At 44.2% G+C, this 22,152-nt stretch overlaps 1 protein-coding gene across 2 annotated transcripts in view; it reads right to left on the bottom strand.

Annotated features, from left to right (window-relative positions):
* The window catches only part of YAP1 (Yes associated protein 1), a 119,472-nt gene extending 97,634 nt beyond the window's left edge, over positions 1–21,838 (bottom strand). The window contains exon 1 of one of the 2 annotated variants that reach the window (XM_008058695.2): positions 21,573–21,838. In XM_008058695.2, coding sequence (XP_008056886.1) covers positions 21,573–21,610 — 38 coding nt within the window. In that variant the 5' untranslated portion in view covers positions 21,611–21,838. The remainder of the gene's footprint in view (positions 1–21,572) is intronic. The other variant, XM_021712673.1, reaches the window with a different exon arrangement.
* Positions 21,839–22,152: the final 314 nt, after the last annotated feature.

Below are 22,152 nucleotides of genomic sequence, written 5' to 3'. Positions count from 1 at the left end.
AGTTAAAATTGCAAACTTAAAAAAAAAAGTTTACAGTTAGATAATAAGCAATCAGTGATGCATTAACATCTTTCCAAACGGGACAAATATTTCTTAAAATCAGTCTGCATTTTTACCAAAACTACACCCCAAAACTAGTCACTGATTCTTTCTCTAGAAAGGCCAGCCCTCTCTTTTCTCTTTCAGCCCTAGGAATCAACTCCATCTTAATTTCTACCTAAGTCCCATGTCACCGCTGGAGCTTTTATTCTTCATTTTCCTCCACAGTATCCGTTAACTCACAGTAAGCAAAGTCCCTCCTCTAAAAGTACTCCTCTTGACAACATTACTAAGTCTTTTGCTTAACGGCAGTATTTTCTTATTAAACTTATTGTACTTTATTCTAAATGACAACCACTGTAAATACAACATCAGCACACCAGGAAGTATTTGACATTTATATACAGACCTGGGAATTCCCAGGACATTCTTCATTGATTTTCACAGCATTTTAGAGCTGGAAAAATTCTTATAAATCACATACTCCAATCCACGAATTTTATAGAAGAGGAAGCCCATGCTCCTGAATCTGGTCAATAAATTGGCCAGCACGCCACATTTTATTAAACATCAAGTACGTGCCAGACTACATGCCAAGTGCTTAAGACAGAATGGTGAACCCAGTCAGTCCTCTAACATCTAGTGGAGAAGACGGGAAATTGGGCAGTTATAACCACATAAGAGATAAGTTTTTTTAACCAAATGTAGAATTACTAAAATTACACGCTGTTGTTACAAAACCATTCACAAAGTCAACAAGAGGATTCAATATAGAATAAAACTCTACACATCTTTCAAATACAACCAAATTCCTCCACAAAGCTTCTCTAACAATTACAACATAGAAATCTCTCTTTTCTTCTGAGTTCCGAAGGTGTCCCGCTTAGGGCTCATCACGTGGTTTAGCAGTCAAGAGGGTGTCTTCTCAGGCCACTTCTTACCGTTTCACCCACCTTGCCTACCTGCTCTCAAGTCTTGTCTCTTATCTTGGAGCAAGGTGCTGAAGCCTTATGAAGACCTCAGAACAGATGCAAATAACTCAATAGCTCTGGAATGATGGGGAGCAGCATTTCCAGAGCAGCTCTCACATCTCTTTGGTGGGTCTTTAGAATGTCCCATCACTGTGCCAGGCATTGGGGAAACAACATCGGTTCTAAAGGGGAAACTTGTACTCCAGAGGCAGCGTGGTTCGGTTCAGAGGTGGGAAGAGTGGACTTTGAAGGTTGACTTTGGGTTAGGAAAAATCTAGGATGGCTCCCTAGGGGAATTAACATCTAAAATGAACCTTGAAGGCATTTTTATTTCATTCAAATAGTTCCTGAGAAACATCCAAAGAGCAGTTCCCCAAAGCTGCCACTTAGTGAAAATACATGTCTGAAATCTGAGTTTAGATCACAGAACTAGAAAACTCTCGATGATAACCGCCACCGTTAAGAACCTCACTACTTCACCCAATATGACTGTCAAACCCAAGAGGGTCATTCAGGGATTCTTAAGGTACCATTTTTAATAAGAGGCCTAAGAATTTGGGGGACACCCTGTAGTGATACTGTTCTTTTTCACAACCAAAGTCTGTTCCTGAGCATCAAAATAGTTTTGTGGGGAGTGGCACTGAGTCGCAGTAAATTAAGAACGATTCTTCTCTTTTGTTTTTGTTCTTGAGTTGGAGTCTCACTCCGTGGTCCAGACTGGAGTGCAGTGGCATGCTCCCAGCCACCACAGCCTCCACCTGCTGGGCTCCGGCAATCCTTCTGCCTCACCCTTCCAAGTAGCTGGAACTACAGCTACCACACCCGGCTAATTTTTTTGATTTATTGTAGAGACGGGGTCTCACCAAGTTGTCTGGGAGGTCTTGAACCCGCAGGCTCAGGCAATTCACTCACCTTGGCCTCCCAAAGCACTGGGATTACAGGCTGAGCCACTGAGCCTGGCAAGCACTACTCTTCTCTTATAGGTAATGACCATATGACTCAAAAATCCTTTTAAATATCCTAGATTATTATAGTTAATCCAATGTCAACACTCTCAAAGAATTTAAAGTAAAAGCAGGTTTTAATTCTTGATTTTTATCAATTGATACTTTCTTGAAATTAAAATTATAGCTATTACTAAAAACTAATTTTCCAGTGGTCATTTAAACTTTTTCAGAAAGAATCCAGAACAATGGAAAAATGTACATATTTTTTTAAACAGGGGCAGAGAATACCATGCAACAATGCCCAAATTTTTAACGCTATCAGACTATATATAGAAAGCTACTATGTTTTAAAAGTCTGATACAAACAAAGTAAAAAGTTGGTAAAACTCACAGGTTGGAAGAGTCCTATTTAAGATAAAACCCCTGCTAATTTTATCGTAACCAGACTGAAGCTCACTGATTTTTCTGTTCACCATGTGCTGATATCAAATATAATTTTCTAACCAAATTCAGATAAGCCAATTTCATCCTTTGATGACAGAAACACTTTATTTCACTTCCTATCACTAATTAAAAAAAACAAAAACAAAACTACACAGAATGATGTTTTCATAGGTTGGCAACAAACTAAAACCCAAAATTCAAACTCCCCTAAACATGGAATCCAGGTCTAAAAAATGTAATTCCTTTGATAGACAACCCAAGATCCGCTCTTAGGAGCTTAAGCAAAACTGCTGGAACGTTCTTCATTTAATCAGTTGCTCTGATTTTAATTAACCACAAGAAAGGAGACGATGGAGGGGTCCCTGTGTTCTCAGACGCCGGACGCTCCCAGAAAACCCCAGAGTTAGCTTATACCCTGTATCCACCTAGTAATCTACCTGCTAACAAAGTGGGCTCAGCATGCCAGGAGCCCTCTGCTCTTTCAAAGGCAGGCAGATGTTACTGGTTGGAGAGGGCGAGCTCGACACAGCAGCAGTTCTGAACGCCTACTGCACGCACTGCAGGGTGGGGGCTTGAAGGACTGTTGGCCTGCAATCACTGACTTGCTCAGCAACTTTGCTCGAAGAGCTTGGCTTGCAGGCCTGAGGACATGCTCCAGAAATAGCTGCTCTTTCTTCTTGTAAAGCCTCTTCGCAGACCCAATACAACTCCGCTACCAAAAATGGAGTCACCCCTGACTTTTTTTTTTTTAAGTCAAGGGAACAACTAGGGATATCTTGCTGATCTGGTTCTTCATTTTGGGAGCATGAATCACAGAGCTAAAATCTGATTCACTGTTTAAACTCAACTTTCAGAAACGACAATGGATTAAATCTGTTCTCAATTTAATAAAGATGGCTTGGGGAAAAAAAGCCTTGTTTTTATAGGCCTTTAGAAAAAGACATAGCTCTGAAATGTTCGAGAATGTCTTCACTACCTTCCAGTGAAGCAGTGCTCCTTAAATGTTCATTCATAAGAAATCTGGAAACCCAGACACATGTGGTGTGAACACAGAAAACACTTGGGAAGCAGGAGCAACGTGAATCATCCTATGGTCGCTGCAAGGATGTGCCCCCTGCGCTACTCAACCAGTGTTTTACCTACACACACACACACACACACACACACGTAACTTGAGAACTCAGATAGTTTGCTAATCTATAAACTAACCTGAAATGTCAATGAACAGCAAATTAATCAAGTCTAATCCATGGCAATAACAATGAACACTTTTCTCAACTCAGCTGAACTCAGGGAGAGAAAGAAAACAAAGTCCTTAAATGAAACACAGGCACCAGGAAAATCCAGGATCCATTTCTGCTACAGTTCTGTTTGAGTTTCTAAAGATAAATAACACAAGACAATTTTTAAAATAAAACATCCACGTTTTAGAGGGTAATTACAATAACTGTCAGTTAGAACTCAGAGTCTTGAAGACAAATGCTAAATTATAACCCAAAAGCTTTTATCTACTGAATGCTATTAAAAAAAAAACTAGACTCATTTGATAGCATCAAAAGCAAACACCCTTATATTACATTACTCATTTTTTTTTTTTTTTTTTTGAGTTGGAGCCTCACTCTGTCGCCCAGGCTGGAGGGAAGTGTCACACTCCCGGCCACCACAGCCTCAACCTGCTGAGTTCTGGCGATCCTTCCGCCTCAGCCTTCCAAGTAGCTGGAACTACAGGCGCGTGCTACCACACCCAGCTAACTTTTTGATTTCTTGTAGAGATGAGGTCTCACCAAGTTGCCCAGGCGGCTCAGGCAATCCACTCACCTCAGCCTCCCAAGGCGCGGATTACAGGCTGAGCCACTGAGCCCGGCTACATTACTCATTTTAAAATGGAATTTTATGTCTTAACAGTATAAACTATTCTCCATTGACACTGTGCTCTACCCTGATTTTTTTTTAAGGCTCCCATGACAATTCCTCTATTGTGAATAATATTTAATCAATAGACTTCCAATCCATGTACAGCCGATTAAAAAAAAACACAGCCACAATTCCCAACTCCCTGAAGTTGGGTTGACCTCCCCTGCTACAACCAAGAGAATGTGGTGGAGGTGAAACAATACAACGGCCTCAGGAGGCCTTCAAGTTTCCGCTTTCTCCGGAAAAGCTCCCAACACGAAAGAAGGCCTGGATCAGAGAGCTGAATGATGAGACCAAGCGGAAAGAAAGGCCTCGCTAAGCCAGCACCAACCCTCGGACATATTTGACTGGGACCTTCTCAGACCCTAGAGCCCCAGCCAATACAGCTGCCAGACGCAGCTGTATGAGTGACCCCAGGCAGTATCAGCAGAAGAACCATTCAGCTGAGCCCAACCAGATATAATTGCTTTAAGCCACTAATTTTTTGTGTAGTCAATTAATGTAGTGGTAGATACATGAAGGAAATAACTTAGTTCAGACCTTCCCACCTCTCCAAAAACCAGAAGTTAATTATGAGCTGTGCTATAAACACTTGTAGATCTCATATGGTTAATAATACTCAATGACCATAATAATGTGTGATATATTTCAAGCTAGATCAGCCCCTAAGAACACATGCATCCTAATGTTTTCAATAAAACAACCTAAAAAGTCAAATTTAACTTGTCTTCATTGTGACCTCACATGGGGTTGGGGGAGAAGCAGTAAATTCTTTTAAGTATTATTTAGTTTTCATGTATCTTGTTTTTTTCTCAAAATTGTATTATGAAAATTCCAAACATACAGCAAGATTGGAATTTTACAATGAACAGTCATCACCTGAATTCTACACATGTACATTATTTTGATAAATTTGTTAAATGAATAAGCTCATCTTTTTTACTGCCAAAAAATGATGTTAAAATAACATTATGTGGGTACTCAGTTTAAAAATGAATATCCCGCCAGGCTCGGTGGCTCAGCCTGTAATTCTGAGCCTTGGGAGGCTGAGGTGAGTGGATTGCCTGAGCCTGCAGGTTCGAGACCCGCCCGGGCAACTTGGCAAGACCTCATCTCTACAATAAGTCAAAAATCAGCCAGGTGTGGTAGCGCGCACCTGTAGTTCCAGCTACTTGGAAGGCTGAGGCGGAAGGATCGCTGGAGCCCAGCAAGTCAAGGCTGCGGTGGCTGGGAGCATGCCACTGCACTCCAGTCTGGGTGACAGGGCGAGACTCAAAAAAAAAAAAAAGAATATCCCACAAACTTTAAGGAGACCGATATAGTGAGATATTAATACAGCAACTTTCAGTCATTGGCAGAGATTACTTACTAGTTTCTATGCTAAGAATTTTAATATGATACCCAATCCTCTTAATAACTCTGCTCAGTAAGTATTACCACTTATTTTATAGATAAGAAAACTGAGCTTAGATGACTTGCCTGAGGTCCTGAGACAATAAGAAGCAGAACTGAGTTTCCAACACAGATCTCATTAGTTCCAAATATTTAGGCCACTGAAACTTGTACATTAGGGGAAAAGAGGAGGGAGGTGTTCATACCATCTTCATAGGTTGAAAAATAGTAGTCAGCTCTCCAACTTTTTCTACAGATTTGATGAAATTTCAAAATTTCAAGAGGTCCTGTGCAGAACTTAACAAACCAATTCTAAAATGTATTTGACTGCAACACAGAATAGCCACGACAGGACAAGATGGCAGGATTTTCTCTACTACCAAGGAATAGTCTAATGCTTTAGTAACGAAGACAGTGCGGCTGGCACAGAAATTGAGAGAGAACAGGATGAAGTGCTCACGAACAGAAGTGGAACTGCTGGTCAGGGAAGAGGGAGCTTCCAGCACACGATCCTAGGAAGTCTGGGTGTCCGCCTGAGGGAAAAAAACGAACCCAGACCCCTCTCTGCTCACACCATTCATAAAAGACAACTTGGGGAAGATTAAAGACCTGCATGTGAACGTTTCTGAATATGGAAAGATAGTCCCATGCTCTGGGGACATGAAAGAATCAGTAAATAAGCACTCTTCAAACCAGAAAAAGGGAAAAAACTCAAAACAACAGCAGCCGAGATATTTGAGCAGGCACTTTAGGAAAGAGAAGCCGGGCTCGGTGGCTCAGCCTGTAATCCCGCGCCTTTGGGAGGCAGAGGTGAGTGGATTGCCTGAGCCCGCGGGTTCGAGACCCGCCTGGGCAGCGAGACCTCATCTCTACAATAAATCAAAAATCAGCCGGGCGTGGTAGCGCGCGCCGTAATTCCGGCTACTCGGAAGGCTGAGGCGGAAGGATCACCGGAGCCCAGCAGGTCGAGGCTGCGGTGGCCGGGAGTGGCCACTGTACTGCAGTCTGGGTGACAGAGTGAGACTCCAACTCAAAAAAAAAAAAAAAAATAAGAAAAAAAATAAGAAAAGAGAACAAATGGTCAAAATGTATACAAAAATATGCTCCGATCCAAGCAACGTGAATTAAAACTACAATGGGATAAAAGTATAAACACTAGCAAAAACACCACACACCACACTGTTAAGATGAAGTTGCACAAATCCTGTGACCCAGCAATTCTACGATTATACATGCTAGAAAAACTCTTGTATGTCTACACAGAGAGATCTCTGCACAGAAGACACATATGTTAACATGTTCACTGCCACGTCATTCCATAACCGCCCACATGTTCCTCAATGATGCCATGAGAAAACTGGTCCAGTCGCCCAACAGAGCCATACGGTTATGGAAAGAACTCCACTGTGCAGTCATGAACTAAACACGAACATCACAAAGTTCACAAAGCTGATCAAAAGAAGCAACTTGCAAAAGCATTTCAGAATCATTTCACTTATATAAAGCTAAAAATTAAGGAAAACTGATTTAAGGACTGGAGCAAGTTAAAAACGACTGCCCGTTTTTCGCTAAGTCGTCTCACTGAAGATGAAGCTAATTCCTTGAGGGCTTGAATCCATGCTGGTCTTGGTTACTGGCCTAATAGAACGAGGTGTCCTCCAAGGTTAGGTTGTAAGAGACATGACATTGTGTCCAGGCCTCTTGGAGTCCTCTCTCCAGGAATCCTCGGCGGCCACTTAAGAAACTTAGCCACCTTGAGTCCATCATGCTGGAATTGCCATGTGGGCAGTCTGGTAAGAGCCCCAGCTGTGCCTGGCCTTCCAGCCACCAACACTCACACACAAGACCTCTGAGTGAAGCCATCTTTGGACACAGTCTACCAGCTAAATGACAATGAGTGACCTCCATCGGTGCTGTGTGAAAAAAAAAAATCACTCAGCTGCGCCTTGAATGAATTCTTGACCCGCAAAAGCCTGAGAGACAATAAAACTGTTGTTTCAAGCCACAAGTTTTGGGGTACCTTGTTATGCAACAGTAGGTAACTAAAAGAGATGCACAAAACAAGTATGCTTTAGGCACCTATTTTGTATATATATATGTAACAGCTTTGAAAAGGGAAGGATATGCCATAGCATATTAGGACAGAGTGCGTACCTCTAAGTAACAGAATAATAATTGAGATGTAAAAAGGCTGAACTCTCAATCATACATCTGCACATATAGTACATGCTGTGTAGAATATTTTGATATTTTAAAATCAGAGCAGTAATAAGTAGGTATGGCAGTAAAGTACTGGTCTGGCACCTTGAAATCAGAAAGCAAAAGGTGCCCGGGCTCTGTGGCTCACCCTGTAATCCCAGCACTTTGGGAGGCAGAGGTGAGTGGATTACCTGAGCCCGTGGGTTCGAGACCAGCCAGGGCAACCTGGCAAGACCTCGTCTCTACAGTGAATAAAAAATTAGCCAGACACTGTAGCGCACGCCTGTAGTTCTGGCTCCTTGGAAGGCTGAGGTGGAAGGATCGCTAGAGCCCAGCAGGTTAAGGCTGAGGTGACTGTGAGCGGCGTGCCACTGCACCCCAGCCTGGACGACAGAGTGAGACTCCAACTCAAAAACTAAAATAAGTTGCAAAAAACGCTCAAAGGCAGAGTGCAAAGTTCACTGCTATGAACAGCCGCAGTGAGGACTCTTTTAAGATGCAAGGTCACTCGGGGAGGGGAGGGCAAGCCCTCTGGGGTCACCGGAACTCCGGACTCCTTATCTCCACAGACACTGTGGTGAAATGCTAATTCCACACACATGCCGTGATCACTGTCTCTCCACACGGGCACCACTGCGACCCCCTCACCACTGCCCCTGGACTCCCACGGTGGTCTGCTCACTGGTTTCGCTTTTCTAACAGCAGCATTTTATTCACTGGATTTATTCATGTAATTCTAAAGCAGACAGAGACTCACTGTCCAAGGACCAACATTTACAACACCCTAAAGCAGAACTGTTAATTTCTACCCAGGAAATACACAGTATCCTTTTTTTTTTTTTTAGCAGTCCCAGTTATTTTAAGAATAATCTCAAACTCATAAAATTAACATTAGAATACACAAAGTAAAATACTCTAGTTACAAGCTTTTCAGCCCAGAATGAGCCCATGAAATTTATCGCCCAATTTTCAAGAGTGAAAAGGGCAATAATTATGCAGAAACTACAGCTACCAATCAGGGTCACTGGACTCTGAAATAATCGAGCAGAGAGGGGTTGTATCTGCTGACAAATCTATCCAGAGCTACACACATGACACTGACCACAGAGGGCAAGCTCTGTCTCCAACACACTCACGGCAGCCCCAACAGTGAGACGTGGTCACCCAAGAAAAGGCAATGAAACAGTCGCCCTCTAATGCAGTTCCGAGACCCGTCCAGGTCATCATGAATGACATGTGATCAATTCTGTCCCAGCTCCAGAGTGAGACCCAGCAAACTCTTAGAACGCCTGTTACACGAAACCACCACATACGATGTACACACGCAAGAGACCACAAGCACATACAGTGAGTGCCAAGAAAACAACAGAAAGGAGAGGGAGAGAGAGACTGTAACTACATCAACAGCAAGCTACCCACCATGTATCAGCAGAACCCACTGGGCCTTTTTTTGAGAAAAATCACCCAGCATTTGAAGGAGGAGAGCAAGTCAGTCAACGGACGAGCTGCACGAATTCTTATCTGTAGTATGTTACTGATGGGCGAATTCTGATCTGTAGCATGATGGGCACTACCTCAAAGCTGAAGACAAGACAGGCACACAGCGGGCACCCTTTGCCCTGATACAGATGACAGTGAGACTTACGTACCATCGCAAAGAAACAGGGATCCTTTCCCCACCCGTGAGAAGAGACTTGCACTAAACAGGAAAATCGGTGCACACCCCCCCAGCTGGGAGGGGCTAGAAGGGGTCCTATTACATCATTTAGAGCCCATCCAAACTATATAATTTGGGAAACGTAACGTGTATCAGTCTGAACATGTGTAGAGAAAAAACAGAAACATCTGTATTTGGACAACTCTTCACCAGTTTTTTTTTTTTCTTTAAAAAAAAGTGGCTGGGAGCGATGGCTCATGCCTGCAGTCCCAGCACTTTGGGAGGCTGAGGTGAGAGGACTGTCTGAGCCCATGGGTTCGAGACCAGCCTGGGCAACTTGGTGAGACCTCATCTCTACAATAAATCAAAAAATTAGCCAGGCATGGTGGTGTGTGCCTGTATTACCGGCTACTTGGAAGGCAGAGGGGGGAGGATCACCTACCTGAGCCCAGCAGGTCAAGGCTTCAGTGGCCACGAAGGTGCCACTGCACTCACCATGAGTGTGCCACTGCACTCCAGCCTGGGCAACAGAGTTAGACTCCAACTCAAAAAAGAAAGAAAATCTAACAGGAAAACATTTAAGCTAGCAAAACTGATACAAATGGGGACAAATATAATTGAATTATCTTTCCGGTAAAAGCATTTACTTGGCCAGGCTTGGTGGCTCAGCCTGTAATCCCAGCACTTTGGGAGGCCGAGGCGAGTGAAATTCCTGAGCCTGTGGGTTCGAGACCAGCCCAGGCAACTTGGCGAGACCTCGTCTCTACAACAAATCAAAACTTAGCTGGGCGTGGCAGTGCACACCTGTAGTTCTGGTTCCTTGGAAGGTTGAGGTGGAAGGCTCGCTGGAGCCCAGCAGGTCGAGGATGTGATGGCCAAGAGGCATGTCACTGCCCCCAGTCTGGGTGACAGAGTGAGACTCCAACTCAAAAAAAAAAAGCATTTACTTCAGGATTCAGTAAAAAGTGATCTTGTAAGGCCGAGTGCAGTGGCTCATGCCTATAATCCCACTGCTTTGGGATGTCGAGGCAGGAGGACTGCTTAAGCCCAAGGCATTCGAGAGCTGTCTGGGCAATGTAGCAAGACCTTGTCTCTACAAAAAAATTTTAAAAAATTAGTCGGGTGTGGTAGCACATGCCTGTAGTCCCAGCTACTCAGGAGGCTGAGCTAAGAGGATCACCTGAGCCCAGGAGGCCAAGGCTTTGGTGAGTCATGACTGTGCCTCTACACTCCAGCCTATGTGACAGAGTGAGACCCCAACTCAAAATTTAAAAAAAGCAAAATAAAATTTAAAAGATAATCTTGTGGCTGGGCTCAGTGGCTCTGCCTGTAATCCCAGCACTTTGGGAGGCCAAGGTGAATGGATTGCCTGAGCCCGCGGGTTTGAGACCTGCCTGGTCAACTTGACAAGACCTCATCTCTACAATAAATCAAAAAATCAGCCGGGCGTGGTAGCGTGTGCCTGTAGTTCCAGCTACTTGGAAGGCTGAGGCGGAAGGATCGCCGGAGCCCAGCGGGTTGAGGCTGCGGTGGCCGGGAGCGGCCACTGCACTCCAGTTTGGGCAACAGAATGAGACTCCAACACACACACAAAAAAGTAATCTTGTAATGTTTAAGTCAAATCATACAAAAGTGCTAACAGTTACCATTACGGGCTTAGAAAACTGTCAACCCAGTAAGTACAGATCGAATTCACAAAAACGCAACTTATATACAACTGTTTGAAAATGCAGCACATACCCTGTCCAGTCCAAGCAGGAGATGGGATATTTAGGTTCCAGAGAAATGGACACGGGGGCGCTGGATTCAGACCCTGGCACAGCTATGGGCACCGGTGAAACCCCACTCAGTGAGGCTTCACGACGCTGGCCGTTAGTCTCAACTCCCATCACCACTGGTGCACTCTAGAAGGCTTTTATCCAAGCAAACTGGCCACCATCTATAAAGGAAAGTCCTAAGACGCTGGCATTCGGGCCCCACAACTGCGGGGCTTGGTCCCTGTGGCACTACTCTCCAGCGAGACCCACTGAGACAATGAAGGGAGCCAAAGAAATGCAATGAGAAACACACTGCAGAACATCCTCAGAGAGAGATGTCTACATGTGTGAAATAAGAACAGCACATTATTACCAATAACAAATAATGAGCTCAGAAAAGAGGCCCTGGGAATTAGGAATAACAAATCTCTTTGCGGGAAAAAAAAAAACCTGAAAAATTAAAAGTTAAAGTTAGTCAGGCGCGGTAGCTCAAGTCTGTAATCCCCGGACTTTGGGAAGTGGGGGTGAGAGAATTGCCTGAGCCCCCTGGTTCGAGACCAGCCTGGGTAACATGGCAAGACTTCACCTCTACAATAAATCAAAAAACAAGCCGGGCATGGTGGCGCACACCTGTAGTTCCAGCTACTTGGAAGGCTGAGGCAGAAGGATCACCGGAGCCCAGCAGGTTGAGGCTATGATGGCTGCGAGCATGTCGCTGCACTCTAGCCTGGTTGACAGAGTGAGATTCCAACTCAAAAATAAATAAATAAATAAAAGTTAAAGTTGAAAAACGTTAAAGACCCAGAAAGCACAACAAAGGGCGGATAACTGAAAGAAAACAGTGGGACCAGACGAGAAAACGGAAGAGTTACACTGACTAGCAAGAATTCTAGAAAAAGAGAACAGACAAAACAGACTAGAAGTCACCCAAGAACTAATTAAAGAAACATTGTCCAGGACCGCAAGACAGTCTTGGAACATTCCTTTGGGGCAACTGCAAAGCAAGACTTTAAGGGGCATCTTTCACACTGAAGTCCAGGTTTCCAGACCACGCATTCTTCACGATGATTTTTCACAAGTCCGTACCAAGGCACATCATGACATTTCAGACCCCCAAAGGTAGAGAACAAAACACTAAAATCTCCAAGGGAAGCAATCAGGTTTAACTTCTCATTTGGAAAACTGGGAGCCAGAATGAAACGGGGCAATGCCTTCAAAACTCCAAGGGAAAATAACTAAATTCAGGTTTCAGGGGTAAAGGGACTTTCAGACAGGGAAGACCGCGTCAGCCACCTCCCACGCAGCCTTCCTCTCTGCACATTTCTGGGGGAGCAGCAACCGCAAAGAGAAAGGAAATCTAGCAAGAGAAGCATGGTGTCTCACCGAGAGGAGTTTCATGGAGACCCCAGGGTGACAGCCAAGAAGAGACCTCCTCGCGGGACCATCCTGAGGTTACAGTCTACCCAGAGCAGGAAGGCCAAGAACTCTTAGAGTTGCCTCAAAGCGGGATGAAGAGCCAACAGAAATGCAAACAAGAAATCAAGGCAGCCTGGAGCAGTGGCTCACACCTGTCATCCCAGCACTCCCAGCACTTTGGAAGGTTGAGGGATCCCTTGAGGCGGAGCTTGGGCAACATCCGGTGACCCCTGTCTCCACAAAATAAACAAACTCAGCCTCGCATGTTGGTGCACGCCTGTCGTCCTAGCTACTTGGGAGGCTGAGGCAGGAGGATTGTGTGAGCCCAGGAATTCGAGATTGCAGTGAGCTGTGATCGTACCACTGTCCTCCAGCCTGGGCAACAGAGAACCAGTCTGGAAAAAAAAAAGGTATTCAGAAAAATCACTGCATATTATGGCTTAGGTGTGGGGTAAACCTAGTCATAATCTAAAAGTATCTAACAATATATACAGTGATTACATTGGGAAGATTAAGGACAGGAGGATTTTGAAAGATGCCGAAAGTTCAGGAAACAGCAGCGTAATTTTTTTTTTTGAGTTGGAGTCTCACTCTGTCGCCCAGGCTGGACACACTCATGGCCACTGCAGCCTCAACCTGCTAGGCTCCGGCAATCCTCCCGCCCCAGCCTTCCAAGTAGCCGGAACTACTATATTTTTAAAACATGGAGTTTTTTTTCTTTTTGAGTTAGAGTCTCACTTTGTCGCCCAGGCCGGAGTGCAGTGGCACAATTACTGCTACCACAGTCTTGATCTACTGGGCTCTGGCGATCCTTCCACCTCAGCCTTCCAAGTAGCTGGAACCGTGGACACGCCACCACATCTGGCTAATTTTTTGATTTTATTGTAGAGACGAGGTCTCGCCATGTTGTCCAGGCTGGTCTCGAACCCCTGGGTTCAGTTAGTCCTCCAGCCTAAGTGTCCCAAGTACAGATGACAGGCGAGAGTCTCCGCCTGTCATCTTAAATTTCGAATTTTTAAGAATATCAGAGGGAAAACATCTAAAAGGAATGGAAAGCATTTGCCTCTGGAGAAAGAGAGCCAGAGATGAAGAAAAGTGAGCCTCTGCCCTCCTTTTAACCCTTCAGGAAATGCTCCTGATGCTGCTGATCTTTCTTATGAACCTTTTAGTATTAAGGGGTTTTCTAACCCAACATATCGATTATTCCCCTGGAAATTAAGCCTCAAAACACACATTTGCACACAAGAGCGTGATGTGCCTCAGATGCCGCTCACTGGCAGATGTTGGTGCCTGCTTTTCCCTGGCTCTTTTCCTGACGTTTCCATTTCACTCTTACAAATGTTACTTCTATAATTTAAAAAAACTTAATTTAAAAAATTTTAAAAATTGTACGCATTAGTCCCCCTTTTCCTCGGGTGATACACACACACACACACACACACACACACACATCCACACACACTCTCTCTCACACCTCCCCCCCCAACCATGGCTAGAACACACCTACGGTTATCAATGACATGGCCTGGAGCACATCTCTCTAAAGGCAGAAATTGGTCAAATAAAGCCCTTACTCGGAAAACAAACAAACAAACACTTCCTCCATTTTGGTTAGGTAAGCAACAGCAAGAAGAAGGAAGGTGCTTTTAATAACATACCTGGCTGGGCTTGGTGGCTCAGCCTGTCATCCCAGCACTTTGGGAGGCCAAGTCGAGTGGATTGCCTAAGCTCGCGGGTTTGAGACCAGCCCAGGCAACCTGGCGAGACCTCATCTCTACAACAAATCAAAAACTAGCCGGGCATGGTAGTGCGTGCCTATAGTTCCGGCTACTTGGAAGGCTGAGGTGGAAGGAACGTCAGAGCCTGGCAGGTTGACGTTGGGGTGGCCGTGAGCGTGCCAGTGCACCCCAGTCTGGACGACGGAGACTCCAACTCAAAAAAAAAAAAAAAATACCCTTCACCCACCCCCAAATCTGGCTGAAGAGCTTATCTAGTGACCAACGCGATCCCACGAAGTAGTAGACATACACATGAAAGTGACAAAGACAGTAATAACAACAGCCACAAGTAGAGCGCTGAGAATATCTGTTGGCGATCAGATGCTCCCACGTGTGTTATGTTATGAATGTGAAACGTCACTCAGAAAAACAAGAGCTCGTGCTGTGGGGTGTTAAAGACTGATCCTTCTGACACTGAGAGACAAGTGAGAACCACACTAGTGACCACTGAGCTTGTCTAGAATATTATGGGAGAAAAGAAAAAACGGATATGATTATACCAAACTTCTTTGTCTGCCCTTGGAAGAGGTCAAGCACTATGTAAATAAAAGTACTTTCGAGGTGGCAGAATGTGTTCCCAGGAAACCGGGTGCCACGTGACTCGAGCAGCCCCAACCGTGAAGTAATTCTCCATCAAGCAGCAATGGACCTTTCACGGCTTGACGTTCTGATGAATCCTGGAATCAGAGCCTTCTTTGTACGAAGTGCATCACTTAGAAACCACAGTGAGGGATCCACGCAGCCCCTTAAGACCTTCCTTTATACAACGCGTCTTGATTGTTATTAAACTTCCAAGCCATAATTAATGGCTAAACGATGCCATTATAGAAGGGAGCAAATTAACTTTGAATAATCTTCAGTCTTCACAACTGACTTGGTTAAGTGACTGCACTTTGATGTGTCCTAAGCCTAAACGCCAACCATACACTTTGGCAACTAAGAGGTTGAGAGCTAACTTCTCAAAAGCCTCAAGGTAAGAGGCAATGGAGACTCATGACTGCACTGCTACTGCAGGAAGCGAATTGATATTATTTTTCTAACTACAAAGTATCTATCTACATTTCTAAGGAGGACTGCTCTCAGGGTTGCAGAAAGTTGTGGGGGTTTTTTGCTTTGGTTTAAGTTTCAACTATTCAAATACTACCTTGGCTTTTTTGGTATTTTTTTAAAAAATGGTTAACATGAGGCTTTTGGAAAGGGACATTTAAAAAGTTATTTAAAAAAAAAATTAGCCTACCATCTTGCAGCTAATTGAGCTTGTTACATTTAAACATCTAGTTTCTTAAAATTAAATTTCTTAAATAATTTTAAATGTATCTTAAATTAGCCCAGGCACAGTGGCTCATGCCTATAATCCCAGCACTTTGAGAGGCTGAGATGAGAGAACTGCATGAGCTCACAGTTTCGAGACCAGCCTGGGCAACTTGGTGAGACTTCGTCTCTACAATAAATCAAGAAATAAGCCGGGTGTGATGGCGTGTGCCTGTAGCTCCAGCTACTTAGATAACTGAGGTGGAAGGATCACCTGAGCCCAGTGGGTCGAGGCTGCAGTGGCTGTGAGCGTGACACTGCACTCTAGCCTGGGCAACAGAGTGAAATTATGATTCAAAAAACCCCACAAAAATCCTAAATTAAAAATCTGGAATATCTTAAAATTAAATACACTAAAAATAGTCACGATTTTCCCCAGGGAATACATTACTCTCCATATCCTATTGACTTTGTCACCTCCGCTGCCTTCCAACTGCTTTTCTTTTGCCACTGCTGAACCCAGTTCCTCCAGGGCTTTTCTCCCTATAGCCTGGCCACCACTCTTCCCTGGGACACCCACCTGCCGAGTGGAAGCCAGGTTTTGCTTTTTTCTTTGAGAGCTGAGGCCATACTTTCTTCTCTCTCCACTCAGCCTCAACAGCCAGACAAACAGGCAGGCACCGGCCCTCCCGCAGACAGGGAAATGCTTTGTGATTGCAATTTGAGCTGTTTTTGTTTTGCTTTGTGTATGTGCTTGCAACCTACATTTAAAGGCAGAAATACAAGCTTGTCATCATTAAAGGGAGGCCATTTGCGTTATGTTTGATATAGCAAGAAACAGCGTAGTCTTATTCTTTACAAAAGTGTTCCTTTAAAAACATCTAAACTGTATTACAGTAACAACATACACTGGGCAAGTGTTTGGGAAGGGAAACCCAAGATCAAAAACTATAACAAGCAACTTTAGGCTGGACGTGGTGGTTCAAGCCTGTCATCTCAGCTCTTCTGGAGGCCAAGGCGAGAGAACTGCTTGAGCCCAGGAGTTCAAGACCAGTCTGGGCAACAGAGCAAGACCTCATCTGTACAAAAAAAAAAAAATCAAATAAATTATCTGGGCATGGTGGCTAGCGCCCGCAATCTCAGTTACCAGAGAGGCTTTGGTAGAAGGATCACCTGAGCTCTGGAGGCTGAGGCTGCAGTGAGCCATAATCATGCCACCATACTCTAGCCTGGTAGACGGAGTGAGACTATGACTCCAAAAAAAAAAAAAAAAAGGAAAGAAACTTTAGCTCATCTCCTTTAGTTGATACATTTCTGAGGCAACTTAATTAGGGCACTGGAGCATTCATTTCTAAAATAACATATGCAGCAGAAAAAGAATCAAACTATTGATTGCCAACAGTTAATACATCTGCAAGTCAAGTCCACTTAATGCTAGAATATAGCTAAGTTTTATGTCATGCAATGTCAAAAATTCTCAGAAAATGCCCTTTCTAAATATAACTTTTAGTCAAATAACAGTCACAAGAAAATCTGACTCTTCAGTCTAAAAACAATGCAAAATCATCCAGAAAATGACAAATAATGGAAATGAAGCAAAACTATCATTCAAACTTATTAGAAGAGCATCACTAAAGCCATGCAAATCACAAGGTCCTACATGGTGCATTGAAAACACGAATACATGTTCTTGCACATGGTAACACTTATGAGGTATCAGAGTCAACAAAATAAAACTGACAAGTAAAAACACTCCTTGTAACCAGGGATATGATAGTATACTAATTCAGGAAGTTATTCAGCAGCTTATAAAGAAATAGGAAGTTGTTGACCAACTACTTGAAGAACTATTTCCTGTAGGAAAACTATAAGACAGCTGAAGAAGGCAATAATTCTCAGAGTCATAAAGAGAATGAATTCTTTTTCAGTAAAAGCTCAATGTACTGCTGAAGAAATTCGTTTTAAACAGTAAATTCACTAGCAGCACAGCCATCCCATGTGGTATACCTGGCAAAGCCTTTCTCTGGAACTTCACAACGTTCCCAGGCTTGAACGCGTGTCATCAAGAAACGCAGCTGGTACCATCCTGCCACCTGCCAAGATAAGACACAAGTCTTCTCCAGAAGACCTCAGGAACCTCAAGGGCTTTTTTTTTTTCCTGAATTGGAGTCTCCCTCTGGAGTCGCCCAGGCTGGAGTGCAGCGGCACACTCAGGGCCACTGCAGCCTTGACCTGCTGGGCTCAGGTGATCCTTCCGCCTCAGCCTTCCAAGTAGCTGGAACTATGGGCACACACCATACGCCCAGCTCATTTTTTGACTGATTGTAGAGACGAGGCTCACCAAGTTGCTCAGGCAATCCTCTCACCTCAGGCTCCCACAGTGCTGGGATTACAGGAGTGAGCCACCACACCTGACCTAGGAGGACTTTAAGAATACCAGCGACTGCCTGCTTATCCTAGCTCAGTAATTACACAGTCTTGATACTAGAGGCTGAGTCAACTGACTTCAAAAACTCATTCATGTATGGTCACGAGGCAACAACTCATTGTTTCCAAAGTCAACACTTCTAAGTTCTCTCCAGTTACATCACCTTACATGTTTCGACCAACTGCAGTCAGAGTTTTTCATGCCAAATACAAATCTAAGTGACATGCTTTGTAACTTCAAAGTTCCAGTAAATATCTAAAAAGATGCACCAAAATAGAATTTTTCACTGTGGAAACGAGTGGAATGTATGCAACTAGTTTAAATCTTCATTCTACACCTAGCGGGTAAGAAGAGACAGCCTGATTTTAAAACATCAAAATTGGGATAAAAATGAACTTTGATAGTGAAAACGTGGTACCAAGAGCTTTGTTCTCGCCATCTTTGACTCACAGTCAGGGCGTTCATCTCATTATCTGCTCGGTACGCAGAAGTCAAGTTGGATATGCCGAGGACACAGCTCCAAACGTCAGGGAGGCAGCTAACAACTGGGGAAAGTGAACCATCTTGTTTCACAAGGTTCCTCTCAACGGCATACCGGTCATCACGCAGGCACTCTCTAGGAGATGAAAGAGTGTGAGCCTCCAGCCCACCTCCCACAGCCAATGCTTCGGGGGCCTTCTGTCCAACCCCGGCAGGTACCAACAAACCGTGATTTCACCTGCTTTTACTGCCCAAGACTCACGTCTCTGGGAAAACCCTTCTCGTTCTGAAAAGCCTGGTATGAGAAAACGCTCCCATGGAGCGTTTGTTACCTGCGCTTCCACACGACAGTCCCTCGGAGACACCGAAAGAGTGACCATGGGCGACGGCTTCTCTTCCCAGCCTTTTCTTTTCCAGGTAAGCGTCATTTCATTGCTACACCCACTTCTCACACAGCATAATGCTGACTTTGGCCTGGCCAGCCTTCCTGACAGGCCCGCGGGTGACTGTGTGACCAAGGTGTATGGAGCGGACTGTGTGCACCCATCATTAATCCACCATTTAGGTGTCAATGCCTTGAAGGAAACACTTCTTCTCCAAGTAAGAACCATTGGAAAGCTGGGCTCGGTGGCTCAGCCTGTAATCCCGTGCCTTTGGGAGGCTGAGGTGAGCGGATTGCCTGAGCCCGCGGGTTTGAGACCCGCCTGGGCAACTTGGCAAGACCTCATCTCTACAATAAATCAAAAAATCAGCCGGGCGTGGTAGCGCATGCCTGTAATTCTGGCTACTTGGAAGGCTGAGGTGGAAGGATTGCCGGAGCCCAGGAGGTCGAGGCTGCGGTGGCTGGGAGCGGCCACTGCACTCCAATCTGGGCGACAGAGGGAGACTCCAACTCCCAAAAAAAAAAAAAGAACCATCGGAAACTTTTAAAAATAGACACCCGCTGATATGGGGGGGGGGGGATTCCTGCAGGTGCCCAAATCTGAGGCTGCTCAAGCCTCTTGTACAAAACAGCACAGTATTTGCATATAACCTCCACACATCCTCCCAGATTTTAAATCACCTTTTCTGCATTACTTTCAATACTCAATACAATGTATATGTGCTACCAGTCGTTACACTGTATTGTTTAGGGAATAAGGACAGGGAAAAAAGTCTGCACATGGCTCGGTACAGATGCAATTTTTCCCCCCGAATATTTTCACTCCACAGTTGGCTGAATCCACAGATGTGGAACCCAGGCATACGGAGGGCCAACTGTATCTCGAATATTAATTTCAACTCAAGAAAGATCACTCATTCAAAATAATGAAAATGCAGGCAGATGTCACCTACAAGCAATTATTACAAGATACAAAGACTAAAGAGAAGCAGACATGCCGCCACTTAACCTTATACTTTTAGCCGCCGCCTCAACCAAAGCCGCCTCAACCAAAGCGAGCAAGCAGGCTATTAAGCTGTTTAAAAATCTCCCCAGGTCAGCATGTGACCCAGCAGGGAGGGGTTCAAAAAAGTGCAGCCTTTCTTTTTCCTCCTAACAACCTGGTTGCTTCTACTCCTTCCCCTTCACGACACATCCCTCTCGGCCAGAAGCTCTTTCAATCATTGACTTTGGAAGTCGGCAGGAGAACAAACGGATCTCGCCCATGCAGATGAGTTTGCCAGACTTGTGTGCCTTTCCAGTCTCAGGCCCTTTATTGCTCCGGTTGAAACCTGACTCTTTGAAATGGATACCAGGACTCCAGAAACTGAATTTTAAAAAAGAAGAAAAAGTCGCAGGAAAGGGGGTAAAAGACTGTCCGAATATTTCAAGATCGAACCTTTTCCCTTTGCTCTTCTAAATAAGCCTGCCTCAAAACTTTCTCACATTACAGAGTAACAACCCACCCTGAAAGACAATCAGGACTAAACGCAGATTAAGACTCATATGACAAAACAACATCATTTAGCTGTATTATCTGATCTAATAACTAAATGCTGCATTTGCCATAAGAGTAGATAGTCTAGACAGATCGGGATCAGAACTCGGGCTGTTTTTCACTTTATTATCTCAATCTGATTGAACACTGTAAGTGAGCATTTCTTAAGATATCAATTTCCGTCTAGAATAATCAGTTTTAGACAACATTTTGCGTACGCTTGGTCTAAACAAGCCAGGTAAAATTAAAGTCTTATCTATAATTTCAAAATTAGAGGAGATAAAATTCCATTTAGGTCTTTTCAGCTTAATGCAATTTTGCCATTTTGCTGAAGACAAAAAAAGCTGATGAAAAACAAACTACCCAATGGCTTCGTTTTCATTTTCCCAGAGAAAAGGGATTCTGTGCGGAAGACCTACTAGCTTGAAGGAAGTTTGCAACGGAGCGACTGCATCTCAAAAACCTAAAACCGTAGCATTTTCTTTGCCTTTTGAAGAAAAAACCTGATAAATCACATCAAACTGCAGTTAAAGCACTTGAGGACACCCCAAAAGTGCTGCTTATTTACTCGTTCTTCTCTACCAGCATTTTAAAAGATAGCCGCATCACACACGTTTCCTAAGGTCGATGCTGCTCCTGTAATGCTCCGCGTCTGAATATTTTCACGGTAGCCTTTCTGTTTTATGCCAGGCTAATTAGCAGGTTCGGCACCAACTCAAAATGAGAATATCCAAACTGGCACAAAAGAAGATTGTCAAAAGGCTCTGAACCAAGAATCAGGCTTTCAAAATATTATCCACGCTAAAAAAGTTATCTAGGTCAGACCCAACTGGAAAAAAAGTTGGGGAAAATATATCCGAGCGTAACATAAATATTAAGTAAGACATAAAAGCCAGCGCCATTCCACATCTTGACGTCACTGTGCTGTTTCCCAAGCCCCATTCTTCTTAGAAACCGCCTCTCCCATTATTTTCACTTACTTTAAGAAGTATCTCTGACCAGAAGATGTCTTTGCCATCTCCCAGCCGGCTGGCAGAGGAACGTCGTCAGGTATCTCGAAGGAAGACTGTCGCAGATGCTGAGCGGTGGGCGTAGCTGCCGGGCCAGAGACGACGCCGGTGGGGGTCAGCGTCCCGGGGGAAACAGCGCCCAGCTGCAGGGAAGCCGGCGAGGAATGAGCGCGAACGTGCTGTGGTGTCAGGGCTCCCGCCGTCCCCGCGTCGGTGCTGGCCTGTTAGGAACAGGAACAAAGTTTGTTTTTCGTTTTTCGTTTTTCCAAAAAATACCTTTGTAGGGACAACTCCTTTAAAGTTCCCATATAAAATTTCATCGCAACCAAATAGCTAAGTACCAGAGGCAAATTTCAACATTTACTATCAGACACTGAAGAACACAAGTTTTCAAATGGATACTTTTAATGTCATGTGATTTTAATATGCCCTTGTATAAACATGTTTGGATGAGTAGTCCATTAAATGACTTCTCACCTACTAGACACTAGAGATGCCTTCCACATCTTTGAAAGGCAATTAGCACAGAACAAAAAAATCTTCCTAAAAT

The sequence above is a fragment of the Carlito syrichta genome, unplaced genomic scaffold (genome assembly GCF_000164805.1).
Source record: "Carlito syrichta isolate Samal-C Ts95f unplaced genomic scaffold, Tarsius_syrichta-2.0.1 Scaffold303596, whole genome shotgun sequence".
Classification (NCBI taxonomy): Eukaryota; Metazoa; Chordata; class Mammalia; order Primates; family Tarsiidae; genus Carlito; species Carlito syrichta.
The sequence above is the reverse complement of the archived record's forward strand: the minus strand, read 5'-3'. Positions and strand labels throughout refer to the sequence as shown.